General features: G+C 37.7%; 1 protein-coding gene and 1 pseudogene across 1 annotated transcript; one reads left to right on the top strand and one right to left on the bottom strand.

The window, feature by feature from the left end:
- The first annotated feature begins 843 nt into the window (after positions 1 to 843).
- Positions 844 to 6,519, top strand: LOC107924032 (general transcription and DNA repair factor IIH helicase subunit XPD). Its single transcript, XM_016854292.2, has 12 exons — positions 844 to 1,686; positions 2,004 to 2,284; positions 2,559 to 2,641; positions 2,738 to 3,141; positions 3,586 to 3,779; positions 3,900 to 4,080; positions 4,301 to 4,425; positions 4,692 to 4,781; positions 4,942 to 5,020; positions 5,120 to 5,196; positions 5,651 to 5,759; positions 6,111 to 6,519. Exons 1-12 carry the CDS (start codon positions 1,153 to 1,155, stop codon positions 6,228 to 6,230), a joined length of 2,277 nt encoding a protein of 758 aa, XP_016709781.2. The 5' UTR covers positions 844 to 1,152; the 3' UTR covers positions 6,231 to 6,519.
- On the bottom strand, positions 6,365 to 11,378 carry LOC107924033 (transcription factor BHLH42-like; annotated as a pseudogene).
- Positions 11,379 to 12,442: the final 1,064 nt, after the last annotated feature.

The raw sequence follows: 12,442 nt of genomic DNA, 5'->3' as shown, positions 1-12,442 counted from the left end.
TTCTTTTAATTTATGTGAAGCTTATAATTAAGATTGTGTGAAACTTTTATAGGATAATAGACAACAAGAAATTAATACCACTACTTAATTTAGTGGATATATATAGTTGTTTTCATTTTGAGGTGATGAAAGAGAAAGGTTATGTAGTTGATAATGCAGAGAAAAAAAAAGAAAAGAAAAGAGAAAGAATATTAGTAAATGAATAAAAACCGTAGCAATGACAAACCATGGTGCATGTGGCTCAAGTGGGTAATGAAATGCCAATGGGGCTACCAATTTAACATTCTTATTAAGCATAATGGATGTGAATGGCAACATAGATTCTTATTTTAAGAGTTTTTCATTTTCACTTCAACCATATAAACAAGGAAAAAAAAAGAGCATCCATCTAGTTCTTATATGAGTTAGAGAGCAAATGAAGGGGTCAAGTTTTGTAATCTATTTTTGGGCTGGAAAGCCCAAACTAGGCCTCGACCAAAGGCCCACTTTTGGAATGGAAACAGGAAAAGAAGAGAAAACTTTAAATAAAAGGCAAGTAAGTTATTAGTAGAAAGATTAGGTACAGCCCCATGCTGAAATAATTTATAGACAGGTTTGAGGTCGAAAATCCATGCAGCAAACAAGCAATGGGTGTTGATGAAACAAACAGACACATCATCGCTAGGGAAACTGCTAAGTAACCTCAAAAGCAAAATTCAAAATGACACCATTTCCCATCCATTTTGTAGGATGTGGAGTGGACAAACAAAGCAGCCAATTCCACAGCCCAGCTCATTTGTTGTTTTGAAAAGAGAGATTAAATTGGATTAGAAAATGGATTTTCCCAATTGATGAACTCAAATACGGATGGGTTGTTGAAACCTTGGAGTCAAATCAAATATAGATGACTTGGTTGGAAGTCAAGTGCAGTGAAGTTTGTCGATACCATTTCTAGTATATGAGGGATCGGGCCAGCAATTGGTCCACCGCAGTTTATTATTATCTGTTTTAGCAAGAAAAAGGTGAAATACGGAAGGGCGGTTCAAGTTCTAGCAAAATCAACCAACAGTCAAGCAAGCACCCTCTTCTCTCTGCAATCTCTAAACCCTACTTTCTCTGCATCATTTATAAATCCCGCTTGAAACAAATTAAATCCCAGAAAATAAAAAGACCATGAAGTTCCAAATCGAAGACGTTACAGTCTACTTCCCCTATGACTACATCTACCCCGAGCAATACTCTTACATGATCGAACTAAAACGAGCCTTAGACGCCAAAGGCCATTGCCTTCTCGAAATGCCCACCGGCACCGGCAAAACCATCGCCTTACTCTCTCTCATCACCAGCTACTCCCTCTCCAAACCCCAGACCCCCATCAAGCTCATTTACTGTACTCGCACTGTCCATGAGATGGAAAAAACCCTTGCCGAATTGAAGCTTTTGCACAATTATCAGATTAAACACTTGGGTCCCCAAGCTAGGATTCTTGCCATTGGGCTTTCTTCGAGGAAGAACTTGTGCGTCAACCCTACCGTTTTAGCGGCCGAGAACCGGGATTCGGTGGATGCTGGGTGTAGGAAATTGACGGCCAGTTGGGTTCGAGCTATGGCTGCGGAGAATCCCAATGTGCCTACATGCCAATTTTTTGAGAATTATGAGAGGGCTGCTTCTGCCGCCGTGGTGCCACCTGGAGTTTATACCCTTCAGGTATTCAAATTTTGTATTTTTTTCATAAATTATATTATAAATGGTAAATGCATTATTTGAATTATATGTTTCAATTGTGAAAACTGAGTCTTGAAGAATATTTAAAGGACCATTTCGTTGTTTGCTTAGGGAAGTATAGAGCAAAATGTGCGACAATTACAAAACAAACAATTTATTTGAAGAATTGCTTCTTAGAAGTGAAACAACAAATAATTCTTTTAGATAACAAAAGGAACAATTTTGCATTTATGTAGTCTAATTATGTTTTAACCGATGTTATATTTTTATGCTCTCTGTATTTGGCATTGTCTTTGTAGGACTTGAGGGTGTTTGGGAAGGAGAAAGGGTGGTGTCCGTATTTTTTGGCGAGACATATGGTACAGTTTGCTAATGTGGTCGTTTATAGTTATCAGTATTTACTTGATCCAAAGGTGGCTGGGATCATATCAAAGGAAATGCAGAAGGAGTCTGTTGTGGTGTTTGATGAGGCGCATAATATTGACAATGTGTGTATTGAAGCACTTAGTGTTAGTGTTAGGAGACAGACACTTGAAGGAGCTACAAGGAATCTTAATAGGATAAGTCAAGAGATTGATAGGTATGTTTTCTTTCTCTTTGGTTAGTTTCTTATTACGTCAGTGAAATTTACCATTTTGATTTAAACTAGATGGTTAATTGGATTGGTAGGGCACTAGAACATATGAAGCATCGGGACTTACTGCACTTGTTCGTTTTCACTGTTGAAATTTCTGTATGTGTCAAGTAGTTTCCTAGGAGCAATTTTATATTAATTCTTGAGTGTATCATCCCCTTAAACTTCTCAATATGAAATTCTATATATGTTTATTTAAATTGTATATCATGGTAGGAAGGTTCAAGGCCACTGATGCAAGCCGACTTCGTGCTGAATACAACCGACTTGTAGAGGGCTTGGCATTGAGAGGAAACCTACCTAGTATGTGGAATGGAAACCTTTTTTGTAGATGTTTTTAGCACGACTCTTGATTTAATGATGGTTCCAGATTATCATTTCTCTCTCTTCTTTATGCAGTCACTGACAACTGGCTTTCAAATCCTGCACTGCCTGATGATATTCTAAAGGAAGCTGTGCCTGGAAATATCCGTCGAGCGGAGCACTTTTTGCATGTCCTACGTAGATTAGTTCAGTATCTAAGGGGCCGACTAGACACGGAGAATGTTGAGAAAGAAAGCCCAGTTAGCTTTGTTGCATCTATCAATAGTCATGCTGGAATTGACCAGAAAACATTGAAGTTCTGTTATGATCGTCTGCATTCACTCATGTTGACTCTAGAAATTACTGACACAGATGAGTTCTTACACATCCAAACAATATGTGATTTTGCAACTCTTGTAGGCACTTATGGTCGTGGATTTTCAATTATTATTGAACCTTTTGATGAAAGAATGCCACATATTCCAGATCCTATCTTGCAGGTTGGTTTTTGCTATTTTTCTCTTTTCTAAATTACTAATGTTTCAGTATTTTGGCTAACTTCCATAAATCTCGAAATAACGTAAGGGTTTTGTCCCTACATGCTAATGATATTTTTCCCAAATCTCTGTTGTTATTGAGACTGTATGTTTGGAAGGTTCAGTGTAAGAAAGTCAAAATGGTAAATTTTTATTCCTTTTACCTTATATGTTTCTACAGAATATTTAATTTCATGATATCTATCTGTTTGAGGAGGTCATCTAGATGATTTATCTTCCATGTTGACTTTAATTCTCATTGTATGCCTTTATTCTCACTGGGGTCTAATTTATGGCTTTTCCAGTTCTTGCATACCTGTGATTCCTACTCTTTTCTTTTTTTTCATTCACAATGGTATTTGATATTATTGAAGCTGTTAATATACTAATCATGATTTGGCATTCCAGCTTAGCTGTCATGATGCTTCGCTTGCCATAAAGCCTGTGTTTGACCGATTCCAATCCGTTGTCATTACATCTGGCACACTCAGCCCAATTGATCTGTACCCACGCCTTCTTAACTTTCATCCAGTTGTTAGTCGTAGCTTTACAATGTCGTTGACAAGAGATTGCATATGTCCAATGGTTCTCACACGTGGAAGGTGGGCAGTTGTAATCTTTTCCCTTTGCTTATGACAACTTTCAAGCTTTTAACTTGTAAGATATTAAGCCTTATGAATATAGTTATTATGTGTCAATTTCCATTTGGTTTATTCTTGCAGTGATCAGCTTCCTGTTAGTACCAAATTTGATATGAGAAGTGACCCTGGTGTTGTGAGGAATTATGGGAAACTCTTGTTGGAGATGGTCTCTGTTGTCCCTGATGGAATTGTCTGTTTCTTTGTCAGTTATTCATACATGGATGGAATCATTAACACTTGGAATGATAGTGGAATTCTGAAGGTTAGTGTCTTTTGGCTTCTCTTCTTAAATTGTGCAAAGAACTTGAGCATCTTTCGCTCCATTCTGGTTCCTGCCCTTGTTGCTTTTCCTTTATTTCTTTCCTTATTTTATATCTTTTCCTGTCTCCTTTATATAGGCTGGTTCTTGAGAATAACCTTTCTTTATACTGGAAGCATATGTTTATGGTTTTCCCAAAACGTTTTTAATCCATCTATTGTAGGAAATAATGCAACATAAGCTTGTCTTCATTGAGACACAAGATGTTGTAGAAACCACATTGGCTCTAGACAATTATCGCAGGGCTTGTGACTGTGGAAGAGGTGCAGTGTTTTTTTCTGTTGCCAGGTACTATTGACGATGAAATGTATAACTTTGAATCTTTGATAGTAGAGCAGGTAATTCTATTATGTTTTTGGTGTCAGTTAGACTGGTTCTAGGCCTATATTCATTCTTATGGCCATTCTTGGTTTTTATCTTTGGTGCAATGCAAATAACCAAAACCAGTTATCTTCGTCATTTTAACTTTGTACTTGTATTTTATTTAGTAGAAATAGAGGTGAAGTAACTTATCACATCTTGATAAATCCCTTGAATGCTTATGTATCTTACAGGGGAAAGGTTGCTGAAGGTATCGATTTTGATCGACATTATGGCAGACTAGTAATAATGTTTGGTGTTCCATTCCAGTATACATTAAGCAAGTGAGTTTCATCCAATAATTTAATCACCTTTCTGGTTTCTGTTTGCCTTTTGCAGTTGTAGCCATAGGCAATCTATGGGTACAATGGTTTTATAGTAATGAACTTATCACAAGTTATGTTTTCTTTGCCTGCACATCAATAAACTTTGGTTTCCTTTCAGAATATTGCTGGCAAGGTTGGAGTACTTGCGAGACACATTCCAGATAAAGGAAGGAGATTTTCTTACTTTTGATGCCTTGGTACTACATCCATCATTTTCCTGAATAAACTTGCATTTCTTAAACATATAGTTATAAAATGTGACAATGGTTTCTTGACTACGTGACTTTTTGAAACAGAGGCAAGCTGCTCAATGTGTGGGACGAGTTATCCGTTCAAAGGCGGATTATGGGATGATGATATTTGCTGATAAGAGGTATATGTATCTCCTTGCTCCTTTTCTAGTATATTGAAATTGAAAGTTCTTGTCTTTGAGCTAGAAGTATTGCCTTTTCTGGTTAGCGGCAAATCATTCCAACTTATAGTTTTTAACTTCTTATCATCTTTATTAATTTTATGGTTGAGATGCCCTCTGTCCAAACTTTGAAACTGTAAAAGCAATGTTGAATTGTTAACAGAATAAACATAGTATGTTTTAAAACAGTTGAAGCTATTCTTCTGTTAGATTACTTGCCAGGGCTATTAAAGGGGAGCCTGAAAGTTTGTTATTTCTTCATGAAACCTATCTCCTTTTTACAAGGGTTCTGTATGATAAATGTAGAGACGTTTTGGACAACACATGGAGATTTTTATACCTTACTCTTCTTTTTGGTTGATTAAGTCATGGGAGATTTCCTACTTTCCTCTTCTGAATTAGTGGATGAATGCAGGTATAGCCGACATGACAAGCGCTCAAAATTACCAAGTTGGATACTGTCTCACTTACGAGATGTGAACCTGAATTTGAGCACCGACATGGCTCTACATATAGCAAAAGAGGTATGCCCCTTGTTCATTGTTCAGTATTTTGTTAGCACTTTGGTGAAAGATAAATGTCTTCTAGATATAATATGGTTAGGTATATTATCTGATATTTTCTCTGATGTAGTTCATTTACTTGAGGCATATCGTGTCTTCAATAGGTGGCTTTTAATACTAAAAAGAAAAATGCACATAATGAATTGTCTGCTTGGATTGGAATCATATATATAGAACCTAGACTCCTAAAGAAGGTTGAAATCTTGTTATGGCTTAAGCTAAAATTTGTGTATCTGAATTAGCCCTTGGTTGTTTAAGATATATATTTGGTGCCCTAAGATTTGCTTTTCATTTTATTCTCGGTTGGTGCAGTTCCTAAGAAAAATGGCTCAACCTTATGAGAAGATCGGTGGCAGTGGTAGGAAGACATTACTATCAGAAGAAGATTTGGAGAAGATGGGCGATGGAGGCATGGATGAAATGTTGTATTAAGGAATTCTCTGCTCATTAAAACCAGAAATGGAAGAGATGTCTCCGCCATGAACAAGTTTTGAGTCCACCTCAATGTATTAACCATTTTAAGTATCAAGGTTATCACCAAGTTTTGTAAACCGAGAAGCCGAGTATTGAATGCTAAACATATAGCCTATGGCAATGGCACATACACAACAATTTTTGTAATCCCTCTAGTGTTTTGGGGTTAACCCCGTACAATGCACACTGAACTTGAATGAGATTAGCTCATCCCCCTTGAAGATGAGAGGAGATTTTAAACGATGTACATGAACAGGTTTGTTTCTGTCAACATTTCATTTCATTTTCTGTTAAAATTTACAGTTATAAGGAATTACTGCAGTTCAACCTCATAATATCCTTCCCATTCCCTGGAAAATTTGTTCTCTTTTGTTTGTAAATAATTTTAAGATGGAGATAAGTATGTGGATTAGAATGAAGGTATCATTTGATTTATGGCCCACTTCACCTCCGTTATGCTTACTTTCTTTCCGTTTACATTATCCTTCACCTGCCAATGCAAGTACCATTCACAAGGAAAACATGGTACACAAAACTGTCAGCCTTATTCCCAAAAGAAAAAGATATAACAATTAGGTGGAGAATTAAATTACCTTAGCTCTCAACTCAGCTGCAAACGTTCCATTATTTAAAGAAGACTGAACCGTCATTATCTCAATTCGAAGCTGTTCCCTCAGCATCCGCATTATATCAACCAACAACCCTTCCTTATACTCGCATTGCAACTCCAACAACGCGTCACTTTCTATTATCGACACCTCCACCACCGTTTCGGGCTGCGTCTTCTTTGGCCTAGCTTCACCTCCACTCCCTGTCACTATCCTCACCTTCCTTTTCTCCCGCCCTGGTTCTGGACCCAATGATCGTGCCCTCTCCAACACCGTTACTCCACTTCTCTGCAGCGAATCTGCTGATCTTGGCCGTTCGTTATGGGCTTCTATTTCCTTGTTTCGTGTTTCCAGTTCTTGTATCTTTTTACGTAACTGTTTGACGTACTCGATGGTGTCCCCGAGTATGGAAGCTTTATCCATTTTGGTAACGAATGGAACCAAGGATCTTAATATGATGAACCGCTCGTTGAGCTTTTCCCGTCGCCTCCTCTCTGCTAGTACATGGTTGGCGCTGAGCTCCTCCTGCGGGGTTCCCTTTCGGAACCTGGCGGCGGCATCGGCGTCACGTGCCTTGGGTGAGTTCTCGTCGCGGTATTTGCTGTGGAGGAACGGAACACTAAATAGAATGTACTTGAGGAGCCACTGGGAGGACGCTCCTTCGAAGGCCACTGGGAGCTGGTGGAGGTCTGAACGGATTGTCCACTTGGAAAACGCTGATTCCGTTGAGTAGGTTGGCAATGAGTCGGCCCAAGGGGTTGGTTGGCCTTGGAGGATGGCGGAGACGGTCTGAGAATAGTGGGTGTTTTCTTGTGCTAGTCCATCCATCGGCAGTAGCCCTACAAAATAACTCAAAAACAAGTTTCAACTGATAATTTTTATCACATTAAACAAAACGAAAAGCACTCCAAAATCTTTTGGCTGATAACCGGGAAGCCTTTCAATTTTCCCCATAAAAATGCCGACGAAAACATTGACAGTTAATATAATAAACATTATTATTAATATAATAAACATTGAACACTACGGGGCGGGTGAAATAAACAAGGGTAGTTGAAATTTCGATTTGTGTAGTCATTTGGCAGCTTGTAATAAATAACTATGAAGAAGAAATTTGATCAGAGTTGGAGCAATAATACATCACTCATTTTTTTATGCTGAAGAAACTTGGAAGCCTCCCCATGCAGTAAGCCAAGCCAGGGCCCACTATACGAAAAGGACCCTCATTTGATTTGTGTGAGTGAGAAGTGACGGGTGAAGGCCACTGTTCGCAAAGCTATTTAATAACCCTGAATTCTACAACTAAGATTTTGTACTGTATTTCTAATTATTGGCCAACAATATTCTACAAAGTATTTTCCCCCATTCCCAACTTTCCATTCTAGTCTTTTACCTGAATAACGTGACTCAATCCCACTGTTCGCTGCCTCCTCCTCCTGTACCATTTCCCACCTCCTACACAACTCGGCTTTAAACGACTCGGCTCGCCGCTGCTTATCTGCTTGACTTACTCCTGCCATCTGAATATCTGTGTCTAAGTTATTTGATGCGTCGTCTGGTAACCCTAGCCTCATGTCTTCCGACATTTCCAACTGCATCATTAACTCGCTTGGCTCAGCTGCTACTCTCACCATTCGGCGGCTATTTCGATCCGTTTCAGCACAGTCTGATTCAGGTCCTTCTTCTTCTTCTTCATCATCATTGCCGTCTAGGTTAGGGTTCGCAGCTGCGTACGTAGGAGGAAGTGCAGGAGAGTGGAAGCGAGTGTAATCGGCGGGGTTCGAAGTGGAGTGTTCGGAGAGAGCCGGTTTGGGGTTACGAATTACATCATCTGTGAAGAAGGTTTTGACATGTTAGACTAACTCTAGATCCTCTTGGAGCTGAAATGGAATCAAGCGGACTATCTACTGTCAATATCAGCCGATTGACGGAAGAATTTTCTAGTGACACAAACAGGAAACTTTTATTACCTTTTCCGTAGTGCCAAGTTCAACAACACCATCGTGGACAGCAATGCAAAGCACAGTCTACAACAATATACAACATAAACCAATGTCAATCAATAATTAAATTAATAATAAATGAAAGAATGATGCATTTTAATTTTAAACTGCATCTGCATGAGTCCAATAGGTACCTGTATACGAGCACTCTATTGCAACCGTACGGCGCCAGTTTTATTTATGTTGAGAAACAGGAAGATACAACGTAGTTAGTGCACTGAATTGAGGTACAAGATGAAGAATAAGCACATGATGAACTGCTGCTCATTAATAGTGATAAAAAAGCCAGAGTAATTTATAAAACCGTCCAAATTCAAGTAATTTATAAAATTAGTTGAGACGCTTGAATTAAGTAAGAAAATTATGTCCTTATTAGTTATAAAATAGTACAAGCAAAAGACAATGTCGCAACAATACCTTAGCAAGAATAGCTCTTGAGAAAATTTTACTATCAACCTCACTTGCACCTGTAAGCCATACATGCTGCCTCCTTGCATATGCCTTTCCAGGCAACCTGTACACAATATTTATCACATCCTGGCCATGTAAATATATATATGTGTGTGTTTGAAATAAATCAGTGGTTAATCAAAACACAGTACTGGTATTGATACACTAATCTGTTTTTGGTACCAAAACACATTATTAGAGACCTAGTTGAAGAGTTTTAGAACGTGATTGCGACCTACCCCTGTCATTAATTTCATCATGCTACAACAGTGTTACCTCAAATTTCCTGTTCTAAGTACAAAGACAGGACGACTCTCGTCTGCCATGAGAACAACGTTTACTTTCTGTAGTCGCTTAGGTTGGTTTCAACTTTCAATCAAGTGTTTATTATTTTTATTACATTCTAATTTCTAGTTTACCTATTTCGGTGTTAATTTCTGGAATAATATCCAGTGGAATATATTCCTCTTGACTAGTTTCTTCAATCAAATTTGTCAAAAGACAAACTGAAGCATGTTATCTTTCTTTCACCATTAAAAAAAAGAAAAGAAAAAGAGTCTCACTAGTCCTCCAAAAAGGAAGAAGACGACATTAAAGGTTCTCACCTAACCAGATGTCAAGGGCATCATCAAACATGAAATACTGTGATGCACTATTTAGATTGAATAAATTACTTTAAACTCACTGTTGCAATAACGAATCCCCAACTGTCTCATTAACTCTTCTTAATTGTTTGTGGCGCAATTGGTCCTCACTTACCATTTTAGTAACTACAGTCCCAAGCCCCATTTCTTACACTGAGAAGTTATCCATTGCTGAATGAGGAACATGAGCTACTCCATTAATTTTATTCATTGTTTTCTTTTCTTTCTCTATATGATAAATGGTCCTAATATCTTGGAATGAAAAACTATGAATCATGACGAAGAGTTTAAAACAAAAAAGATCCTCCTTCCCACCCGTAATTTTTTTTTCCCATTTTTATTGGCAGATTCCAGCACTGGGTTTCACTAGAAATAAGTAACTCACGTTGAGGGGAAAAAAATGGAACGGATGGTAAGAAAACGAGAGCACTGAGCACAAAAAGTCAATGTGCTAAGAGGCAACTATAAGCTAGTAAGCTACTATATAGGAAAGAACTTAACTTACCCTACTCCAGGAGGAAAAGAGAAGGAGACGCACATCAAATAGAACCATTCGGACTCGGTTAAGTCCTCCGGTGACAACGGTGCAGATGGTCGCCGGACTGTCTGGTTCGACTCGCCGGCGGATAATGAGTCATACAGCTCTCTAAGTTGTTGGCTCCTTTGCAAAGACGCCTCTTCCGCACTGACCTCCATTGGTTGCACTGTCTTCCGTGTCTTGATTGCTCCATTGTAGTATCCGTCTGACCATACTAAGATCCTAATTAAAACACACTCAAATCGATCATTATAACCCATGACACTAAATCGATTGTATTGCAGAACTAGTCCAAGAAGAAGAAAAAATTCACCCTTGCTGGGGACAAATTTGCCAGAGAAGGCTGTAGGTCCATTGAACTGATTGCACCGCCGCCTGCAACATATTCCGAAGCCTGTTACTAGGCGGCACAGCCATTCACTCCACTTTCAAATTTGAGCTGGATATTAATGTCAAAAATGAGAAGAAAAAAAAGGGATATTATATACTAGTGAAGAAACAGAAAGCAGCAGAATCATAAAATCATCCTATATATCATGATATCTGCAGCTGAAAATCACAAAAAAATCCTTTACCCAAACCCCAAAACCCCTTAAAAAGGAGCAACAAGAAAAAGGAAAAGAAGGGGTAGACAAGAGAAGCCGGAGGAAGGGTAGCAGAAGAAAAAAGAGCAACAGGTGAAAGATCAGACACAGACAAATTCAAAAGATACTAGATGACTTTGAGGAGAGATTTGTTTTAGTTGCCCAACACATATACCCCATACTTTCTAACGAGACAAAGATTTTAAAAATAACAAAATGTATATATAAAAGTAATTTGAAGGGTCGTTAGCTTAGAAATTGATGTAATATAAACTTTATAAGAGAAGAAAATATTGTAGTAGTTAGGGTTCGTAAAGAGCGAGAAAAGTGATATTATTGGGGATATGGAAATTTGACTGGTCGGTGTACCAGCCAGTTTGATGTGAGCTGACAACATTAAGGGATGCTTTGTTAGTTGTGGGCTACGTGCGTGTGTTCTTGGCTATTTACATTATTGGTGGATCCAAAACGGGAAATATGAGCGCCTTGACTAGGCGTTGTAAATCACTGTTCATCATTAATACTAAGCTCAGAGGCGGCGTTAAGCTCTCATCTCAGTTTTCTTTTCCTTCCAACACCCGTCCAAAATAAAGAAAATGAAAATGAAAGGTCCAAAATAAAGAAAATGAAGCAGATTACAACGCCTAATAAAGAAAATGAAAGGTCCAAAATAGCTGATTAAAGCAGATGTATTACATTAGAGTACGGTCATGCCCCGATTCAAGAATCCTACCCACACCCGATTTACCAAGACAGTCCTGTTCGCTATTCACAGCCCTGGAAACCATCGCTTGGAATCATGTCCAAAACAAAGATTACAAACATCGCTGATTTGGGTAGGCCACTCCATAGCCTCCCATTCAATCACTACTTTATAACAACTAATCAATTTTAGTAATAAGGTATAAATTTTTTAATTAACTCCAAGCTTAAAATTCTATATAATTAATTCAGAAATAAAATTCTTAAAATTTAAGATAATTATGTCATATAATTTCACAATTTTATAGAATTTAAGTTTAAGAATTAAAATTACAAAAAAAAATTCAAATAAACCAAAATAAAGTATAAAAATAAAAATCAACCTAATTCCTAATTCAAGGAAAAAAATGCATTAACCCAAGAATAAAATTTCATTTTGACTTCTAATATTGAATTTCTGACTTTACTTTTTGACTAAGGAAACCAGTCTTATTTTACCTCAATTCCATTAGCAATTGTAGTTTGTAAAAGTTAATTTTTTTTAATAAAATATATACATGTGAAAAGTGCTGAGTAATTATTGTGGAATTATTTATTCAATAATTTCAAAAGTTAAGAAAATTGTAGAAGAAGATAGGATG

The sequence above is a fragment of the Gossypium hirsutum genome, chromosome A11 (genome assembly GCF_007990345.1).
Source record: "Gossypium hirsutum isolate 1008001.06 chromosome A11, Gossypium_hirsutum_v2.1, whole genome shotgun sequence".
In the NCBI taxonomy this organism is placed as follows: domain Eukaryota; kingdom Viridiplantae; phylum Streptophyta; class Magnoliopsida; order Malvales; family Malvaceae; genus Gossypium; species Gossypium hirsutum.
Note: the sequence above shows the minus strand (reverse complement) of the source record. Positions and strands in the feature narration are given on the sequence as shown.